This window comes from Bombus pyrosoma, linkage group LG16, assembly GCF_014825855.1.
Source record: "Bombus pyrosoma isolate SC7728 linkage group LG16, ASM1482585v1, whole genome shotgun sequence".
Taxonomy (NCBI): domain Eukaryota; kingdom Metazoa; phylum Arthropoda; class Insecta; order Hymenoptera; family Apidae; genus Bombus; species Bombus pyrosoma.
In genome coordinates, this window is record NC_057785.1 from 4,463,811 (window position 1) to 4,484,792 (window position 20,982).

A 20,982-nucleotide genomic window follows, 5' to 3' on the forward strand; every position below is an offset into this window, starting at 1 on the left:
CGCAAGAATACGGAATCAAGAATTCCATGGTATCTGTAGATAAGCAAACAGTTGGTATCCCTCTATCATCGCTTTGCTCACGATAGATAATGTGCAACGTTGCTATAGTTATCACTAATATGTTCTTCCTATTCGTTCTTTCTTTCTTCTATTCGAGGAGTCACTAACTTCTTTTTTAATGGCTTCTTCGGAACGCATGAAGCAGCCTATGGCTTTTCGCTCGTCCTGCGTTTTTTTAGTGAAAATCCAGTCGTCCTGAGACAAGAGGGAGTAAGCTGGCTGCTAAATCTGGAGCTCCGGCTGGTTGTTTTATTAAATGGAACCGCAACTATTCCAAAAAGCCTTGTGCATAAACTAAGATCAATTCTATAATTCCAATTTACTTTATGATTTAAAGAAAACTTCAAATTGTACAATAAACTGCAAATCTTCAATTTTTAGGTAATTCTATAAATAGCGTAGTTGAAATTTAGATTTTGTTAATTTTTTTAATTTAGAAATTCTCCATTTCATTGATATTCGACGATTGAATGAAAATAATTAATAATATTAATAGACAATTAAAACAGTGTTCTCTAGTTTTAGGCATCTTCTGAAAGATAAATTTAGATTTAGATTTAGATATCCTATTGAAAGAGGAATGAACATAGCAATTTTATAAATTAACACGAAAGACCAATTCACTATGTGGAAGTAGAAAGAGTCTAGTCCAGGTCGGTGTGTTCAGCCGACATCGAATATGGAATTTTTTCGATGGCGCAACGGTATACAAGGATTCACCTTAACAGCTTCGCATTCCCCCTTTTCCTTCGTCTTTTTCTTCGCCCAAGGGTCTCGTCCGATGGCGCACTCACTAACACATTCACAATTCTATCGATGTCAGTGTAAAACTATGCATACGTGCACGCAAGCACGCAGGAAAACGATTTTCTTTTATCGTGACCCGCTTTTATCGTCTCTACTTCTTCTTTTGCTGTACGAACTGGTCGAGATAAGGTGGGAATCGAGCCGCATATTTTCGGCCCGTTCTTAATGCGCCACTTCGCGAGCCCTAGTAAACAGGAAACGACGTCCACGTGCGTCTGTTCGTGAGGGAAAGGAGAGAAGAGAGAACTGGCAAGCTTTTTTAACCATGTTTCATTCAGCCTTCTATTTTATTCCCTATATGAATTCTTATTGCAATCATCACAGTAGATCCATTTTTTAATATTCTATGGAAATGTACTTCTATAAATTTATTACAAAGTAGAAAGAGTTGAATCGAAGAATAGAAAGTTACACTGCTGGTTACGAAGAAATATGGTTTGATTTGCGAGGAACATGGGAAAAATTTTGGAAGATTTTATAAGAGGACGCAGGCGCAATCGACGGTTGCATAGAAGCCAGGGCGTGGTAGCAATTTTCGGGAACGCATACAGACACGCAGGTTTCTCGTTCCTTGCAGCACATTAGTCCACTGATGATTAGTGATGGTCTTAAGATGCCTCTTCAATTTTCACAATTTTTAACGTCTGTATCTCTCTCTATCTATACGTATAAATTCTGGAAGATTTGCAACAAATCTCTTAATTTTACTAAAGGTATATTGTCTCTCTATTCCTGAACTATCTCCATTAGTTTATAAACTGAGAAGACTGAGTTTAAAGTTTATAAAGTTTAATGTTGCAGAGGCAGGAAAGGCTTAAATAAACTGAATATTTGTTGCTTTTTAAATAGAATTTTCATCATATTATTATGAATTTGTATTTTATATATCAATGAAACATATTCATGTCAGGAATACTACATTAAAATATTCATTCATTTCAGGATCATTGAAACAATACAGTGTCAACTAATACGAAGAGACAATTTTGTAATTGAGCAAGATAATAAGAATTTCTAGATGCAAAATGGTAGAGAGGTCATGATAAAAATTTCAAGGAAATAAGAACGTTGAACCGTTGCTTGGAAACTTGCGAGAAAAAGGGAATCTAATGGCCATCGCTAGCGCTGATACGCGGGTGAAAGACGTGGGTGTACACATGCGATGCCGCATAGTCATCCACGCACGCACACGCGTGCAGGCATGCACCACTTAGATGTGTATGCATCGTACCCCGCAGGATATTGGCCTAGACGCAGTGTGATTGGCCGATCATGCAACCAGGGGCGACGATGCCTCTGCAAGACTCCTTGTTCGTGCTATTCAGTGGCGTAACTTTGCCATCTGTATGTTTTTTAGCTTTTTTACGCCCTTTGAAACCGAATTTCAATATTATACATACTACATAGCACAATTTAAACTAATAAAATAGTGTGATATTACAGAAAATATGAAATTAATATTGCAAATCATTATCAATATAAATTATCATAGTTTAAAATTACATTCATAATATCTTAATTATACAATTTGGCTCATTTGTGAAACTAATTCATCTTTAATGAATAGATAATGAGTAGTGATAGAGACATACTGCAAATTGTTATTTGTTATTAATAATGCAATAATATAATTAATTATTATAAGTTATTACTAAATTCAATAAATTTTTGTTTCTGAAAACTAGCAAGATTTGCAGTTAAATATCTAGAAATTCAATGAAACATTAGTTTCTCTAGATTTCGTTACCAACAGACCATGGTTCGCATAATCTACTCATTAAACAAACTTGTTAATCGCCTAGTTATTTCGTTTCTGTTGGACAAAGTTATTTCGTTAATCGCGTTGATCGTTCCCGGGTAAGGTTCATTTCTTGCTAATGCATTTCATTCATTAATGATACGTCATTTAAAAGTCCTAACTGGAATATTTCGCATAAAGGGACGTCAGTTACGCCATTGGATATACGCACACAATGACGACAGACGAGGCACGAACGCACACGTATGAACACCCCTATGCGATGAGAGCCATGACCAGCTCGGCCGAGTGCGTCTTCCACGCACGGCTCGTCAGTGGTCGCCGAGTAGGCCGTGGGAGAGGGTTTCTAAATACGTTAAAGCTTGCTTTTGCTACGAGTGTGCACTCGTATCGTATCGACTAGCGACACCATTGCTTTCAAAGATACTATAATCATCATCATCAGGAATGCACCAAACCTCGAAAGAAACTAATGTGACGATTGCGAAAATAAAGCTTTAGTGAAGATATACAAATATCAAAAAATAAACATCTTAAGAAAGACAAGGACAAATATTTGGATAACAATAGAAGATAAAACCAAGACGACAGTAGAAGACGAAGATAAGAACTTTCATGGGTGAATTTTGTTTTTGTAAATGAGACCGTGTACATGATCTGTTTGCAAAATAAGGATTGGCTATTACTGGTGAAGATTAAAGGGATGTGAAGAGATTTGTTTTGATCGGCGGTTTCGCGTATACACGCGCTTCCGCGCGCTATGTGCAGTCACTAGGGGTTGAATTCTTTACGGCAACGTTTCTGTCCGCTGGTTTCAACGAAATTAAGTTACTAATGCGAGTGCACACATATACTAACTAATTGTACATCTCCTAACGTACTACTCGGCGGCCATTTGAACAGTTTCGCCGTACTGCGCCAAAGTTTTGGAAATGTAAGTCTTTGGAATACTACGTCATAGATGTTTCAGAATTGTACTAATAAATTCTTTTCTAATCTGTTATATACGTACGTAGACTTGTCATTATCAGTTTTACTAATTTATTGCCAGTAAGAATAACAATGTTTACAACATTTGTTGATGTAGTATGCATCATGGATTAATGTTTGTCAATCATTAGTAAGTTTTATTAATAATTATGTTTGTAATAATAATAATTGTTTACATGCTTTTAACGTGTTTTTTATTTCTTAGCTTTTGCTCGCTGAAGCTTAATTTATTCATCGCAAGATCAATGTTTCTCGAATTTTAACTTCCGCATATGCGTTATGGCATAACACGCGTCTTGCACATGCGCAGTATCCGATTGTTAAATGAGGGTAGTTTCACAAGCATGACTCATACCTCATAAAATATTATGTCCCATGAATTTCATTTCCAATTAACGGTTCAATTGTTAAAGGATGCGTAAAAAGCACCTACTGAAACATTTTTATATTTTTATTTTGTAAATTCCAGTTTACCGTGTTCTATAATTTTACAAATTAAAAAATTAATCGTGTTCGATGCTTATTAGTCAGTTCTAATCATATAATAGTAAATAATTAATTAGTGTTAATCTAATTATTCGCAATTTCTTTCAGAACCCGCTTTGCTGATTGAGTTAACCGAGATGGCGAGTACCTCGCAGCAGTACTGTTTGCGCTGGAACAATCACCGCTCTAATTTACTGACAGTGTTCGATGAGTTGCTGCAAAATGAGGCATTCACTGACGTGACTTTGGCAGTTGACGGAGGCGCGTCTGTCAAATGCCACAAGATGGTCCTAGCAGCATGTTCCTCTTACTTCCAAACTCTGTTCATTGACTTGCCATGCAAGCATCCTATCGTCGTATTGAAAGACGTGAAGTATTCTGAGATCAAAGCCATCCTGGAATATATGTACCGAGGCGAAGTAAACGTGGCTCAAGAGCAATTGGCTGGGTTATTAAAAGTCGCGGAAGTATTAAAGGTGAAGGGATTGGTTGAAGAAAATGGCTCCCAAGGTCGTCGTGAAGAAGTTGAAACCTCTATGTCACCTCCTCCAGCCATAAGCACCAGTACAACCAGCAGCGCAGCTCACAGTAGTGATCATACGTCTCCTCCACATTCCACGGGGACTACTTACGATATTTATGGCAAATCACCAGCTGATAGAAGTAGCCGTTTACCACTGCCAATGTGGCCTCTACCAGGGATTCCTATCACTCATTCCAGCTCCAGTCACCAGACGGCGACACATCAACATTCTGCCATGTTAAGCGGGTCATCATCCATTTTAACCGGTTTTGAGACTTCTCCATTGAAACGCAGGAAACTCTCAAATATGTTAATGAACAGAGACACGCCGATTCTCAGAACGGTGCTGGGTCAAGGTCACGTGGATAGTTCCCAAGGGATTCCCCTCCTGCACCCGGATAGCCACGAAAATCAGTTCAGAAGCAACAGTAATGGCTCCTCGAATGAGAATGACAGACGCAGTAGTACGGATGTAGTTCATGGAGATCCTGCGCATAGTCCTTATACTGATGTGTCTATAATGGATGAAGACGATAAGCAAGCATCGCCACAGCCATATATTCCAGACATTAAACCAGGCAAGAGAAAAGAAATTAATATAAAAAATTCAATTTTCGAAAAATTTACGTATTGTTTATTAATTAATTAATCTATATATTTACTACACAGGGCGTCTTATGATTTAGCAGCTAAACTTTGTTAATACGTTCTACTATAAAATTTATTTTGATTTTGTTTTATTTTAATAAACCAATCAGCTTCAATATTAATACCTGTTTAATATATTTTTCTTTTTTAAAATTATCCACACATAAAAGTTTAGTAGTGTGGAACTGACGGAAGTTCTAAATGATTTATGTTTATATAACATTTTGTGTTCGAGTATACCCGTAAAATGTACTGACAAAGTTTTGCTATTACTCTATATATTACTGTCATTAAATATAGAAGAATATATATGTATATCATAAATTAAATATTAAACACAATAATTACATTTTGTTACAGGGATGGTTAACTACGTACCAGCGCAAAAGCCAGAGTGGAAACGGTACAAGCAATACACGAGGGACGACATAATGTCTGCGATCGAGGCAGTACGTTCGGGAATGAGTGCCCTCCAGGCGGCACGTAAGTACGGAGTACCCTCTCGAACTCTTTACGATAAGGTGAAAAAGCTTGGAATCACGACATCACGACCTTTTAAACGTGGCTCGAATGGCAGTGGTGCCTGTTTTCCTTATGGAATCGGTGGTAACGCAAATGGCAACATCTACAGCGGTGCCCTCTCAGAAAACGAGAACGAGAGTGGCAGTGTGATCGAGGGTTCTGGATCTATACTCGATGTGTATAAGTCGAGAGACGGTCTTGTAGACCGAGAAATGTTGGACGTCAGTCGTTGTACATCTAGCCCTATAGTGCATTCCGTGAAACAGCAGAACAACGAAGATCAGGTCGAAGATCTCTCTATAAGTCGTAAGTCGGATGTTCGTGTGATAGTCCCACCAACCTCAGTGATCAAGGACGAGGAGGATATTGGCTCTGATTCGTGTAGTCACAATTAACCTAGGTTTGCTATCTTATCTTTTATGATTACCGGACTATACCTCTGACAGATACTAAACGTACTATTACTCAGTCTGTTATCACATGAAAACTGTTCGAAAAGTTTCTAGATAATTTAAGGGTATTGGATTTTAGAAGAAATTATACGCAAATATCCGTGATGTCCCGTGAAACGAAAATACGTTTCAACTTCGTAATATAACAAATTTAAAAAATTACTCTATATTTGACGGTGACCTTGTTGTTCGTTTCACGGGAGATCATACCCCTAGAGACAATCACAGGCTTGTGTGTGATTCAGAAAGAGCAACAAGGCAATATAAATGAATTAAAAGACGCAACCAAACAGAAGCCAATTAAGTAAGTCGGCGTTTAACAAATGACTCAGGGATCAATAATAGAGCGTCGTCGCAACAGTAAGTCATAGAACGTATATACATAAGAAATCTGGTATATGAGGTTCTTCTCAGATTACCTTGCACAAGACTGATTCATGCGTTATGAGTTCAAGAGACTGAAGTATAATCAACGATTGTATTCTGAAGTTGTTAAAGCCTAATGCTAATAAGGAATATAGTGCCTTCTCATATTGATGTACTTTAATAATTTAAAAGAAAGTATCAGTAGTTCATTAAAAGTTGTTAGTGAAAAGGAAGAAAAACATTGCAAATGTTCTTACTCGAATATTTAATGAAATTGACTACATTTACATATACATATATATATACATATATACATGTTTTTAATCTTCTACCTTATTTTAATTTGTGAAGTCTGGAAGAAATGCGTTTTAAGCAAATTAATCGCAGAAATGGGCTTTCGATGATATGCGGAAGATCTTCAAGTTTTTACAAACTAATTTCGAATCGCATTAAGCTTTAAACGCTTTTGAACTAGTGAATATATATATTTGTTTTCTTTTAATTCAATGTAATCATTGTGATTCGATATTCTCATTTTTTTCTCATCTAGCAATTTACATAGTAGTAGTATTTTATAATCTTCATTGATTTTTATAGAATATAAATGCCGCGTGAAAGAAAAAGCTGAAGAGAGTGTATATTGTTTTAATGATTTTGTTTTTAATTCTTTTTTTTCTTTTAAGAGAGATTTTCTATCTTTAACATTAAATGCTGTCACTAAGACATAGATTATATATACAAACAATATAATATATACATGTATACATATACATGTATATGTATACATATATATATTCTGAAAATGCATAAATAAAGAGAAAAAGGGATAGAGATTATACACTTTGAATAATTTCGTGTTATTGACTGATGATATCGCTGTTAATTTGTTGCTAATTATAAGAATACATTAGCGTTACTGATCAATGGCCCTGGGATACAGCTGCAATATTGCTCAATATTAATGCATAATAACATACGAATGAATTACCTCTAAATATTAATCCATAATAACATGGATTAATACTACCTCGAAATATTAATACATAATTGCACGAAACGAACTACCTCATTGTACAACGAACAATAGTGTTCATTATTAACGTTAAGACTGATAGAGCCGAATCTACATTATTATATATATTGTCTGCTATATTATATTATATCATATTACCTACGTATAGATAGTGAAGTAATAAATTTAAAACATACGTTATAACTTACAAGTTCTTTTTGAAAATAGATTTAAGCACTTTTTATTTTTCAGTTATAATTCTTTTCACTGAAACACGTTACTGAAGTATAAAATGCAGAGTGAAAAATTTAAGAAGTATTCATTTCTTTGTTAATAATATTAAAATAGAACGAAAAACAGAATTTGATAAAACAATCATTCTGATTGAACATGAAGAAAAATACAAATGCAAAGCAATGTATTTTCAAAGAGAATACCGTACTTTATAGAAAAAAGTTGCGTGAATGAGTGACATCCAATGTGTGACGAATAATATGTTTAATAATTATTCCAAATTAACAAATATCAATTGCATAATAATTTCGATAGCTTTATTTAAAAATGTATTGCGCAAACGACCATTTGAAATTTTTCTGTCCTCCCGCACTGGGTTGTTATTGGTTACTTTTTTCGCGGGAGAACAACTTTACGCAGTTGGTAGTAGAGTGTGCTGTTTGGAGAATTATTTAATAGTAGTGACGAATAACACGAAGTTGTAATTTCACCTGAATATTTTGCTTTCTATTTTTACAGCATTTTACATATTTTATAGCATTTTATTATTATAACAATAGAATTTTAGAATAATGAAAAATTGAACATAATCAAGTGTCTCAAAGCACTCGAGTGTCAGATGAAATGACAATTTCTTGTTACTATTACATATAATAAAATTATCACACTGTACCTGTACGCTGATCGCGATACGATTATAAAATAGAGAAATAATGTTATACAGAATGTTTTAGAAATCATGGCACAATGATAATAAGGCGGCGATTTTAAGATAAAAAATAAGTCGAAAATGTAGAATGAAATTTATTGTAGTCTTAAGTGGATAGACTGCGGATTTTTATGCATTTATGAAAAATTTGGAGGCGCAAAAATACACAAAATGTATACAATATACAGAAATATACCTTTGATGGGCTGGTAAGAGAATATAAATCAGAATTATTAGTTTACCAGAAAAGCACTTATAATATTTGAAGTGCAATATAAGACCAAATGTTAGATTTTGGATATATTATTAGAATGATAAGCAAATGACAGTAATGTCAATTATATTAGCGTAAAATATCCACAATAAAATATTTATTCTAATATTTAGCAGATGAAACAAATTCTTATTTAAGTTCTAGTTCTTTCTAGTTATGTTCATAAAAATACAAAAATGCATAAAAAACAACAATCTATAAACAGAGAAACAATCTAAAAACAGAGAGTAATTAGCCAAGTTCACATAATCGAATTTTTAAGTTTGATTTTATTGAAAACAAAGTGCCGTGTGAAAAAATTTCATTCCATATTCTCGATTTATTGACGCACGTAGTATCCCTTTCTGTACCATGATTATTAGAACACCTTGTATAAAAATATGACTGATTTCAATATAGACAAATATTGAGGCCATATTGTAGCGATAGAAAGAAATATGAAAATTGAGAAACATAGAAATATATAACAATGCCGAAATAGATATGCATATAACATGCTTAACCAAACAAAAAATAGTTCAACCGAAGCAAATATTTAGACTGAGATATATTTAAAAGACTATACAATGTGTTCAAAATAAATAGAGAAAGTATATAGTTATAAATTAAAAGTGCAAGGTGCTCAAGAACATATTAATGAATTTCAAAATTCGCGCTCGAAGATGTCGTTAACAATTTCTGCACAGAATAATGAACTTATTGAAGAAAAGAGGTAGAAGATAACAAATTGAAGCGTATTTAATAATAATTGATGTATAGAAAATTGTGAAATTATTCGAATGGTCTAGATCAAAATTATAAAAATGATTTAACATAAAATGTTATGGGTTTTCTTACTTATATGATATAAATTTTAAATGGTACATAAACGCAATTTTCGATGCCTTACGAAATTAAAATAAAGAATTTTAATTACAATAATCGTCAAGTTAAGATTGTACAAAAAAATTTGTGGAATAGAATGTTGCCTTTTTATCATAGCAATTTTATCGTGTAAATTTAGCATCGTATTATTTTTTAAGACTGACTTTTCTCCTATAAGATAATGTACACTTATGTACATGTACACACACACATACATACACGTATACATGAAAATGCACTTTTAATTAATTGTAAGTTTCTAATGTTTGACACTTTCCACCCCGTAACACGAAGTTTCCCATTTCCATTATGTGGAACATACATATGTTACTAGAATTGTACAAGTTTGTTATAAAATACATTACTCTGAGAAAATGTTTTTTCCTTTATATATTAATTAATATATGTTTAAGATTTATTTTTTAACAATAAATCGGTAAATAGTTGAAGAAATTTCACCAATCTGATCAACTTATTACAAAGTCCTATATTTTGTGTTATTGAATAAAAATAATTAAATAACATGTCGTTCCCTACATTATTGACAGAGAAGATATTAATATTAGTACTCGTCTGTACTCTATTAATAATAATTAGTGAATATTTTTCTTGTTCAAAGGCAACGTTGAGACCAGTTCCACTTATCTTTGAAGAGATTTCACTCTTCGTGAAATCCCCTCCTTGATCGTCGTCATGTCAGGAACAGTTCACCAATATCCCCGCAAGGAAAACTTTCAATCAAACGACGAGACAACCAACCCTGAGCTGATGATAAAACAAACAACGAATTAACTTTGTATGGTAATTAAATGATAAAATCTTTGCAGTAAGACACGCTATCAGTTACAAGTGAAAGGACAATTTAGTTTGATAAATTAGCGTTAATAAATTTGGAATTAGCTCGTTAATAAAATTTTCATAGTTATGTGAAAGTACTATTAAATGGTATAAAATTTGATATACTTGGCCTTAATCGATTAATATATAATACATAGAATGATAGATATCGATATGGAGAATGATGGATATCGATATGGAGAATGATAGATAGATGAATATCTTTTTGTAGCCACTGTAGAAAGAATCAGGAAGAGATGAGAAGAGTTAAGGACAAATAGAAAAGTAAGAGAGTCTCAAGAAAGGAGCAAAAACTTTAGGACGCTAGAAAAGGACAAGAAGAGGTGAAACAAAGTAGGAGAAGGAGAGCCGGTAAGAGCTAGAAAGAGATAAGTAGAATCAGGAAAGGGTAGAGATACTGAGGAAGGGTTAAAATGACTCAAGATACCAAAAAGAGTAGAAATGAATGGTAAAAAGTGCCAAGAGCCAAGGAAAGGTAAGGAGAAGCAAAGAAAAGCAAAAAATCAGAAAAAGATAAGACTAATTAAAAAAAGACGAAAAGGGGGCATAAAGTGGCAGGGCGAGTAGAAAGAAACGGAATTACATGAGTACATCGACATCCTGGGCCAGTCGCTAAGATGATCAAAAGCCACAGACTGTGCCGGATTATCCTAGGTCAGTACACTTGGTTCTGGTCATTCCGCGCTCCACAGTGTTCTGTACGTTTAATAAGTCTCATTCCAGGCTACGCGCACCAGGAGAATAATTATGGGCTTGCGCAGATCGTTCACCGGGGGTGGGGGTAGGTGGCTAAGGAGAAATAAAGCCTCGAGCCCAGGCGGTGAATGCGGCCACGGATTGCGAAATTTCCCCGGCCCGTTTCGTCCTCCCGGTTAATCGTAGGACCTCCATCCGAGTCAACCTGCTCTCTTGTCCTTCCTGTTTGCGGTAAGCTCTTTGATCTCGCGTCTCTCATTCATCAACACGATGATTGAAATAATAAACCAGTGACGAATCGTAATTCCGGGATGTGTGTGTGTTGAGATATTTTTTTTCTGGGACTTGGTGTTTTTCAGGACACGTTGAAATATTGGCAGCTGCTCGCGACGTTTTCCTGGATGCTGAGGCATGCGCCCTAAAAACTCTGGAATTGATGTATTGCAGAGCGCAGGTACAAATGAGACAAGTTTCGCGTGTGTGGATCGTATTCGCGCTTCCTGTCCGTGATACGCGGACACTCGCATGCTCGAAAAAGAATTCTCTCGCTCCATTTCATCTAGATATCTCTCATGTACCCCTGTTTGTATTTTCTCTCATGGCTTTTGTAGATCTGCATTTATTACCTGCTGTGGACAGCGACGCTTACCTTAGAACAGGAAACCAGTACCGCGAAAAATTGGGACTGCCCTGCAGAATGCATTTGCCTATCTCCGAAGCAGGTAATTATAGGATGCTTATAAAACAGGAAACAGCAATTTCATTGGATCTTTTCTAAAAGACGAAAAATTCGTAACATAACAAGGTAAAGGAATCGAAGTTTAATTTGACATAGATTAAGAGCTTAATAGGAATTAGTTTTCCGTGTTTATCCGCAATTAATTAGACTTCTGAGAGAGCTATGCGTTATATAGAGTACCAGCCAATCGCATGCTACACTACTCCATGTGCGGACACAATGGTACAGTCTTTGAGAATTAGAAGGCAAAGCTTAGCTGAACATAGTCGTGTACGTAGGGATTCCAAGAGGAAAGCAGGATTCCAGGAAATTAATTAGTCACCTAGAAATAAAATGCAGCATCGTAACATAATTTACTACCAAAAAGAAAAAAATGAACGGCTTTTCTAAAAATGAGAATCTTCTTTTCAAAGTATTAAAAAAAAAATTCTCTTTTCTTTTCCAAAAAATAACGGACCAACAAATTTTACAGGTTCTCTGCAATACAGGTGGGTTAAAAGACATTCCTACCCAGCAGCTGCCACAAACAGTGGAGGAGCTCTCCCTGACGAAGAACAACTTCCCGGTAATAAAAGGCGACGCATTCGCCGGCTTGAGAGTGCTGCGAAAGCTGACGATGGATGGTAACAACATCTCAACCATACGTCCATTCGCATTTCGAGGATTGAGCAAGTTACGTGAACTCTCCATTCAACATACACCCCTACCATTCATCGAGAAATTCTCTTTCGCCGCTCTACAAAACGTATCATTATTGTTATTGGCGAACAACAAGATACGATACATCGAAGGCTATTCATTCGCTGGGACCTCCAATGTCCGTTTAATTCTATTGAGCAATAACCCCTTGCTCAGAATTCAAAGCCACGCGTTTTCAGGCTTAACGAACGTGGTTCGCCTGATATTTCCATCAGGAATAAGAACCATCGAGCCGGACGCATTCGATGGCCTCCAGTATATTGGTCTCCTAAAGTTGACCTACATGGACCTGTCTTCCCTTCAATCTTACACATTCCGTGGCTTGTCCTATGTGCAGTCGTTGAACATTCAGGAAAGCGATTTGGGTATCGTCGAGAAGGATGCCTTCACTGGGCTCACCCACGTTGATCGACTAAATATCGTAAATAACAAGATCGATCTGATCGAGAAATTGTTTCTACGATATGAAAACAATATAGATATGTTAAGATTCCATGGGAATCACGTATTGGAGGCGCCTCGACATGTCAAAGACATCAACCTGGAAGTAAATTCTATCAGCGCCATTGATAACCACTTTCCCTGTGACTGTCAGGCTCACAATGTACTGGACAGCGATTTTGTCAATGGCACTGTTAGCGAATTTCAGAAGAGAAATTATTGTATCTCGCCAATCGAGTACAACGGGAAACACATGGATCTAGTAGACTTCGGACTAGTCGCCAGATGCTACGACAACGTCGTGCAGGACAACCTGGGCTCCGGTGTCGTTGGGATCTTCACTCTGCCAACCACTCTGTTCCTCATTCTTCTGTTCCCCATGAATTTATTCCAGTGAACCCAGATCTGCTTCATAAGGGTTAGACAAGAGAATTTTCGAAAGTAACGTATACCAAACTTTTCCTATAATTCTTTCTCATTTAAATATTTATGTATTTATACACATAATAGATCGTTTCATATAATACAGATAACCTACAACGATACATTTTTTTTTATCTTACTTCACATAAAACATCGAGATAGATCTACACCAGTTCCAGATCCTATAGAGGTTTAACTATCATTGCGGCTCCATTTCGTGAAGTCATTATCAAGAAACTTTTTCTATCGTTCGATTATTATAACTCGTACAATCTTAAGCATGCGACTATGAGCTTTAACTGGCCCATGTAACTGGGCTGGCGAAACCGCATCCATTTGGATTTATTCCGTAAACTAAAGGTGATTCCGAGTAAGTGACTTGTTCACGTTTATCACGTTATATTATGTTAACCCTTTGTTTTATATAAGCTTTCTTTCAATTATTTTTAACCCATTCGAGGCCAAAATCTTATTAAAAGAGAATCTCCAAGAACCAGCAGGACCAGCTTTTCAAGTTCCTACTAAATTCCTTTTTATCTCAGAATTTAAACCAATATTTATTTTAATTCTTATAAAATTTTACTACTATCTGATTTTTGTAGGAAATTATTTTTCTAGCATCTTCTTGAGGCTGGTATCAAGACGCACAAGATGCGTCCGCCTCGAATGTGTTAATTATTCAAGAAATTTGATTGAATGCCTTAATATGGATAATATGTACTGCCACGACTTTTTAATGTACCTTTGAATGTATGAAGCAAAGAGTTAACAACCAGAGTTGAATAGATAATTTACGTCGATGATAATGAAAGTACATAGAGAGTAAGGATATAATAAGGTGAACTTATGTAAGAAACCTTTGGTGAAAGAGTCAAGTTTTTCCGTAACCCAAGGGAAATAAATAGCGCTACTTGTGTTTTGTCTTAGAAAAAGTTAACTCTCAGTGGAATTCTCAAACTATTTTACATTTGTCAGTATTTTTTATCATTTATTGGGTACCACATCTATTATTATTAAATTTAGGAAATTAGTTAAAAATATCTCGATTCTCTGAGAGTTAACCGATCATGTGAATTCTACATGTGCGTAGTCTTCCTTAGGTAAACAAACTGCTCTAATAAAAAGTTCGATTTTGTTATGTATATTTGAAAATAGTAATATAAAGTTCTTTAGGATAGTTTATCTTCAGATTTTATTTATTTTTAATAAAAAATAAGATATATCTCGCGGCCTAAATTATTTCCTTTTACTGATTATAAATTTGTATTATTTTAATACGTACAAGAATAAGGGCTATTTACAAATATTTCATTGTTTCACCGAAGTTTAAACTAAAAGTCTAAAACTGTGCTTTTAACTATGAAAAGAACGAAAAGAGAGAAACGTTTTTTCTCTTGTCATTTGTAATGTAAAGTCTGCGTGGCCTTCGGTCAGCATAGTAACCGAGGACCAAACTAGCTTATATTTTTTACCAACATCAACCACATAACGTATAACAAAAAATAATAATATAATATAATATAATAAATAAAAAGTAATCTGTAACCTTTTATTGTAGTTAGAGCGATCTGTCATTTAATAAATGATTAAAAAAAAGATGAGCAGCAATTCTTATTGCATAGACTGACAGTGGTGACATATAATTTTTATACAGTGTGTACAAAAGAAATATTTTTACGCAAAAGTAATAACTTGAATTCAAATACTATACAGAAAATTGACACAATATAATTTTATATTAGCTTTTTATTTAAATTAGAACACTCGTTTTTTTCTATAAGCTCTAGATGTGAACCCTTTATTTTGGTACAGACTTCACTTCAGGAGGGATAGCTCCCTGTAATTCTTCAATCTCAAGTCTGTTGGATACATATGGTTCAACTTCCCATACTATTGCTTTTTCAAAATCAGTCGGCGTTATTCCTAAATCTTCTAAAGTTGGTAAATTTGGGTCTATCTTATCAGTGGCATGATGCTAAGAAATTAACAAATATTCTACTTAGTTTTATCGATAATTTAAATTAATTACAAGTTTCGAATACTTACAAATTCCAATATTTCCCACGATAAATCTATAGTACGATGTACTGGAGCGATCAATTCTGCGAATGTAGTTTTCATCCAAAAGTATGGGTTAGTCTTCATATCTCCTATCAACATGTTGTTTCTGGTGTATTTCATTTTGATATCAAACATCATATTAACTAGATTGTTTAATTTGTACCTTTGTGAACTGAAACAAAGTATATTTTATATTTTTATACATATAAGCTTTATTAGCAATACTATGTATATTACATACCCAACAAATTGGTAAGTTTTACCAGCAGTATCAGGATTCCTTATTATCGCCACAAGGCCTGAAATTACATCGTGAATGTACACTGGTTGCTTTTCAGTTTTTTCTCCTTTGTGCCACAATGGTATGCTATTGTAAAAGATGGATTTCATGTTATTATAATATTATGATTCATGTTATTATACATATATGTAGATCACAAACAATTATAATTGGACATACTATTCGAAGGTCGTTCTATCTGTACTCATATAATGACTGACAAATTTATCCATGCGTCCATATACAATTGATGATCGAACTATAGTAGCTTCTGGGAATTCTTCTTTCACTGCGACTTCACCTCTCCATTTTGATTTTAACATCTTCGAACCATCTTGTATTATCATTGGCTTAAAAAAGAGAAAATCTACTATCATTAAAAATTATTATTTTAAATATAATTGGTAAAAGTAATGATACAAAGTTAGAAAATCACATATCAAAATTAAATTTATATACATATATATCCAAGCCTTCTACGGAATAAATTGATAGTATAAACTTATAATTGATAGTAAAAACTTCAATCTAAAATAATTCTAAAAATTGCATATAATTCTGAATATCACAGTATCATGCTTTAATTTATAACTTCGTTACATCTTATCTACCAACTATATAGTTTAATTTAATTAGCCTACTGTAGGTTTCTCTTCCGCATTTAAGCATGACATGTGAATGAAACGCTCCACATTGCATTTCTTGGCAAGTCTAGCCAATGTTCTTGCTCCTTCTACATGCACATCATCAAAACTGAAATTTGACGTCTCATAAGTTTGACCAATCAAATTAATAACAACATTGGAATATTTTATAGTCCTGATTATTGATTCCTCATCTTTGAGATCAAATGGATGATAGTAGACTTGTCCAAGATCTCCACCTACTTTCAACTCTCTTATGTGATATGGATCACATCTATGTGGAAGAATGAGCTGTAAAAAAACATTTAACATAAAATATGAATTTTTTAATTAAAAGACTTTTTTTATTCACTTGCCTGAGTTCCAATCTTCCCAAGCCTAATACTTAAGGAATTTCCAATAAAACCACTACATCCAAATATTGTACAAACTATACCATTGAAAGAGCTACGACCGCCAGTACCCCTTTTCAAATTGGCTGTGGTAGGATTTTTAATAACCCTTGGTTGTGAAGAATAATCGTAGCTCTGTACTGCATAAGTGACAGGGCCCACATTTTGATTCTCTACGTGTCACAAGTTAAATCATTATTGCAACATAAGTATAATATAATTATGTATTATTACATAAGTATAATATAAGGTAATGATGCATTTACAATGTATGTAGATTCTGAAACAATGATTTTGTTCAAATTGCTAGCATGTTATCATTATTGAATTGTCATCGAAATAAAATGATAAACATGTGAAATTAACAAACTTACTTGTCACCCGTACGACTTTGGGAATCCAAGCCGCCATATTTATCATTTGTCGCGAATAGTGATGTACATAGATTCGTAAACGAACGTTACGCTTCCTATGTTAACAGGAAGCAGTAAAGAGATCGCCAATGCAAAAATGCTATCTAATAGGAAGGACCTTTAGCGGCAAACAATCGAACTATACGCATTTCTTCTCCGGTGCTCTTGGTGGGCAATATGTACATATGCACAGCTAGAAGGGAAATGTGCTTTCATACTGGGGATTAGCGAAAGATAAGGGTTAAAGCAGAATTCTGTCCAAATTTCAATTTTAGGAAATTCCTGGAATATGACATCACTTGTTGTGTAATTGCCAAAATTTGTGCATTTGGATCCTCGACCAATGGAGTTAAAATTCATTCAAAAATGACGATCAAAATCTTATAAATGCTAGGCGCAGCGTTTCGCTCGTTTCCCACCCGTTTCAGATCCGATGCAGACGAGTGATTTTTTTCCTTATTCTCCTAGTTAAAAACAACAAAAACAGACATAATATGATTGCAGTGATATCGCACGGACAAAAGTCAGCTCATCTGCATTGAACTTAAGCGTCTATTTTTGGCCCATTCTGTACAGCCCCGTTCGGGCTCACATTTCTCCTTTCGCCAAATATACGTATGTTTCTCCCACTAAAAGCACCCAAGGAAAAAAATGTATGCATAGTTCGGGCATTTGACCACTGGGGGCGGTAATTCGTAGAGCGTATTTTTTACATGATCACATGAATGTTGGTTGAATTCCTTTCATGCTCTTCCGCGATCTCCTTGCTTCTCTGTGTCCAAAATAAAACTAATTTGTGTTTCATTTGGCACAAATGCGAAATTTAAAACAGAGTCCTGTCCTGTTAATGTAATTTGATTTTTTCCTATTAATATTATGTAATATTAAGTAAATGCGGAGGATGAATTGGAGCATGCAAGGAAAACTGAAGAAACAAAACTAAATTACAGAAATTTCTTCGATCAGTCACTGTCACAGTCAAATAAATTTTTATATCATACTGTTCATATGTAATATTTAATTAGTATCTCAGTATTATTAGTATCAATATAAGTTACAATGTCATCTTATACAATTTAACACAAAGTACATAATATTTTTTCCCAATGCGATATATTTCGTATACATATTATTATATATCATAGATTATATATTATATTGAAAATTATATTTAATGTGAATTATCGTGTATTTCTCTAAATTTATTAAATAAATCAATTTTCTTAAAGGGAATATGTACAAGCTGGTATTATATATTTCATTCACGTGTATAACTGAAATTTGTAGCTAAGGCATATGTAACATGAATATAATACGTATAGTAAATGTAATGCAATGAATCTAATAAATGTAATAAAGAAGGATATAAACAAAGAATATAAAACGAAAGGCATATAACAAGTAAAAACTTCATACTCAATTTTATTGTATTTTATCTTTATGATTATTAATTTTACTATATCGCAAAAACATATAGTAATAAACCACCCAAGAATAAGTTACTCCTATGGCGCAATATAATGAAGTAAGAGCTAAAGGCAAAAACGGCAATTTTTCACCGAATATTAATTTGTGTATAATGGTTTCATACACTGTCAATACCGGCAAATTAATCACATATATATATTCGTAAAAATAAAGAAAGTTTACATTGAACTTTCGAGAGAAAGCTAGAAAACCTGCACTCATAAATACCAAAAGTACCAAAATCTTTAATGGAGTCAAATTACTTGAATAAAGTAAGGGTAAAAGGGCAGTGTGCCCTGCACTGCTTAAAATTAGATAAATTCTAGCATCATTCTTATCAGTTGCTGCTAGTACACTAAAATATACATAAGAATTAATTGATTATGTTTAATTAATTTCATTTCCTTTTTCATTTACTTACCACAGTGGTATAATAGCAGTTAAAATAGCTTTCTCATGTACATGCCAACCAAACATGAAAGAACACAAAACACAGAGAACTAAACATCGTACAAACTGCTTTGGATTCATATACTCTTTTTTACATAATAAGCAGTATAATGCAGGCTGTAATATATGCAATACTTTTATTTATTAATAATATTATCAACAATTGAAAAGCTTATTACTCACCATCATAGTGAGAATAGTTAATAGAAATGTTACAATTGGCGTAGGAGTTGGTAGGACTAAAAATGATTGTTCTTGCACTAAACCACCAGTCATGACTGCTAATCTTGTAACTTTTAACCATCCTAATTGCTTTAAAATTAAAGATGCTATTTTATCTACACCTATATACAATGCCCAAGCATTTGCTGCCCAGTATGCATGTACTAAACCCCTTTTGAATGGGAAGAGTCTTGAAATTATCTAAAATAATCATAATTACTTATGGAGAAAGAATATGATTTAACATTATTATTTACCTGAGGTAACTGTGAGACAAATGGGCCAAAAGAAATTATTAAAGTAATAATAACTATGCTTCCAAGCATATACAAACGTCTGAAGAATGAACCTCCATTCATGCAATATGATCTCAGTAGCCAGACTAGAAATGCTGGTGCTACGTACAAATAAATATGTTTTAAATTTAATAGCAAAGCAAACCACAGTGTTCCAAATAAGATAGCCTTCTAAAAAGTAAACTGCTTAGCCTTTATATAGAAACAAAATTTTTCCTTATATATTTACCTGTTTATTTATTTTAGAAACATTTGCAATAGCAAGTAGAAGAATACCAAGTAAGAATCCATTGTATTGAAAATGTACATGATCCACTAGGAGTAATCCCATATTACATAAAGAAAAAACTATGAAGATCACATATTCATCAAAGGATGTACAAAATACTTTGCCAATTCTAAAGAAAATTTAAAGTATAGAATATATTTTAAATATTACTTTTTGAATGAAGAATGATAATAATGCATTAAGAACTTACTCTTTAACTCCATAAGCATATACTGAATCTAAAAATATAACAGTGCCTCTTTGGAAAAGGATAGTATTGGAGGATGCATAATTTAGATTTTCAACTTTAAGCATATTATGATCTATGAGTCTTGCTATATGACTGAGAAAATATTCAAACCATGCAAACAATGGTGGATAATCCAAGGTCCATTGTGAATTGGCATTCATGTACCATTCTTTGAGTGGCAAACTATGTGTTATGGCAAGCCAGTTGCGGTGAACTTCAAAATCTGTGGAATGACTAAAAATCAAATGATGCATATATGGTTACATTATGTGATCAAAGTATATACAGATAATAAAAAGTGATCAACGAGGTATACAATTTATTTAAACACTAAAAAAACATACTATGTAGGCATTAGAAGTACTTTGAGGCACGAGACGAGTAGTAATACACGAAAAACAATTTTGTTTGCGTCCCACTCTTCCAACGTTGAATTCATTTTTTGCACCTTTCTCGGTGCAAAATCATTTTTATTACTCGAAATATCCATCATTGAAAAGGGCTTTACGTGGCATTTTTTTACAACTTTGACAAATTTAGCGGTTACTCAGTGCTGCCAACCATTGTTGATTTAATGTTTGTCTTATATAGTAACTTTTTTACATAAATAGAAATGAAATATAAGTAAAAAAAGGGGATTTAATAATAGGGATAAAAAGAATTCATTAGACCATAGA

General features: G+C 33.9%; 4 protein-coding genes across 12 annotated transcripts; 2 read left to right on the plus strand and 2 right to left on the minus strand.

Moving 5' to 3' along the window:
* Window positions 1-1,755: 1,755 nt before the first annotated feature.
* On the plus strand, window positions 1,756-10,911 carry LOC122576665 (zinc finger and BTB domain-containing protein 18-like). 7 transcript variants are annotated; one of them, XR_006319834.1, is made up of 6 exons: window positions 1,756-2,211; window positions 2,807-3,560; window positions 4,211-5,203; window positions 5,634-6,195; window positions 10,326-10,507; window positions 10,776-10,911. XR_006319834.1 is itself a non-coding variant. In XM_043747323.1 (2 exons), exons 1-2 carry the CDS (start codon window positions 4,240-4,242, stop codon window positions 6,188-6,190), a joined length of 1,521 nt encoding a protein of 506 aa, XP_043603258.1. In that variant the 5' UTR covers window positions 4,038-4,239; the 3' UTR covers window positions 6,191-10,318. The 7 variants fall into 7 exon arrangements, 1 of the variants encoding a protein (XP_043603258.1); XR_006319835.1 differs by lacking the exon at window positions 1,756-2,211 and having other exon boundaries at window positions 2,616-3,560; XR_006319836.1 differs by lacking the exons at window positions 1,756-2,211; window positions 2,807-3,560 and having other exon boundaries at window positions 4,038-5,203; window positions 5,634-9,554.
* Window positions 10,521-15,112, plus strand: LOC122576668 (leucine-rich repeat-containing protein 4). Its single transcript, XM_043747327.1, has 5 exons — window positions 10,521-11,218; window positions 11,288-11,491; window positions 11,620-11,714; window positions 11,872-11,982; window positions 12,472-15,112. Exons 2-5 carry the CDS (start codon window positions 11,389-11,391, stop codon window positions 13,534-13,536), a joined length of 1,374 nt encoding a protein of 457 aa, XP_043603262.1. The 5' UTR covers window positions 10,521-11,218; window positions 11,288-11,388; the 3' UTR covers window positions 13,537-15,112.
* A 178-nt stretch (window positions 15,113-15,290) lies between these two features.
* On the minus strand, window positions 15,291-17,502 carry LOC122576669 (NADH dehydrogenase [ubiquinone] 1 alpha subcomplex subunit 9, mitochondrial). The gene is made up of 7 exons (XM_043747328.1): window positions 17,314-17,502; window positions 16,904-17,112; window positions 16,545-16,838; window positions 16,084-16,253; window positions 15,865-15,990; window positions 15,609-15,795; window positions 15,291-15,537 (listed from the first exon to the last, which is right to left on the minus strand). Exons 1-7 carry the CDS (start codon window positions 17,357-17,359, stop codon window positions 15,361-15,363), a joined length of 1,209 nt encoding a protein of 402 aa, XP_043603263.1. The 5' UTR covers window positions 17,360-17,502; the 3' UTR covers window positions 15,291-15,360.
* A 1,247-nt stretch (window positions 17,503-18,749) lies between these two features.
* On the minus strand, window positions 18,750-20,871 carry LOC122576664 (probable dolichyl pyrophosphate Glc1Man9GlcNAc2 alpha-1,3-glucosyltransferase). Of its 3 annotated transcripts, none has more exons than XM_043747320.1 (7): window positions 20,650-20,871; window positions 20,267-20,539; window positions 20,017-20,185; window positions 19,749-19,955; window positions 19,453-19,692; window positions 19,241-19,386; window positions 18,750-19,174 (listed from the first exon to the last, which is right to left on the minus strand). In XM_043747320.1, exons 1-7 carry the CDS (start codon window positions 20,796-20,798, stop codon window positions 18,775-18,777), a joined length of 1,584 nt encoding a protein of 527 aa, XP_043603255.1. In that variant the 5' UTR covers window positions 20,799-20,871; the 3' UTR covers window positions 18,750-18,774. The 3 variants fall into 3 exon arrangements, with proteins under 3 accessions (XP_043603255.1, XP_043603254.1, XP_043603256.1); XM_043747319.1 differs by having other exon boundaries at window positions 19,749-19,958; XM_043747321.1 differs by having other exon boundaries at window positions 19,749-19,958; window positions 20,267-20,528; window positions 20,650-20,791.
* Between the last annotated feature and the right edge of the window lie 111 nt (window positions 20,872-20,982).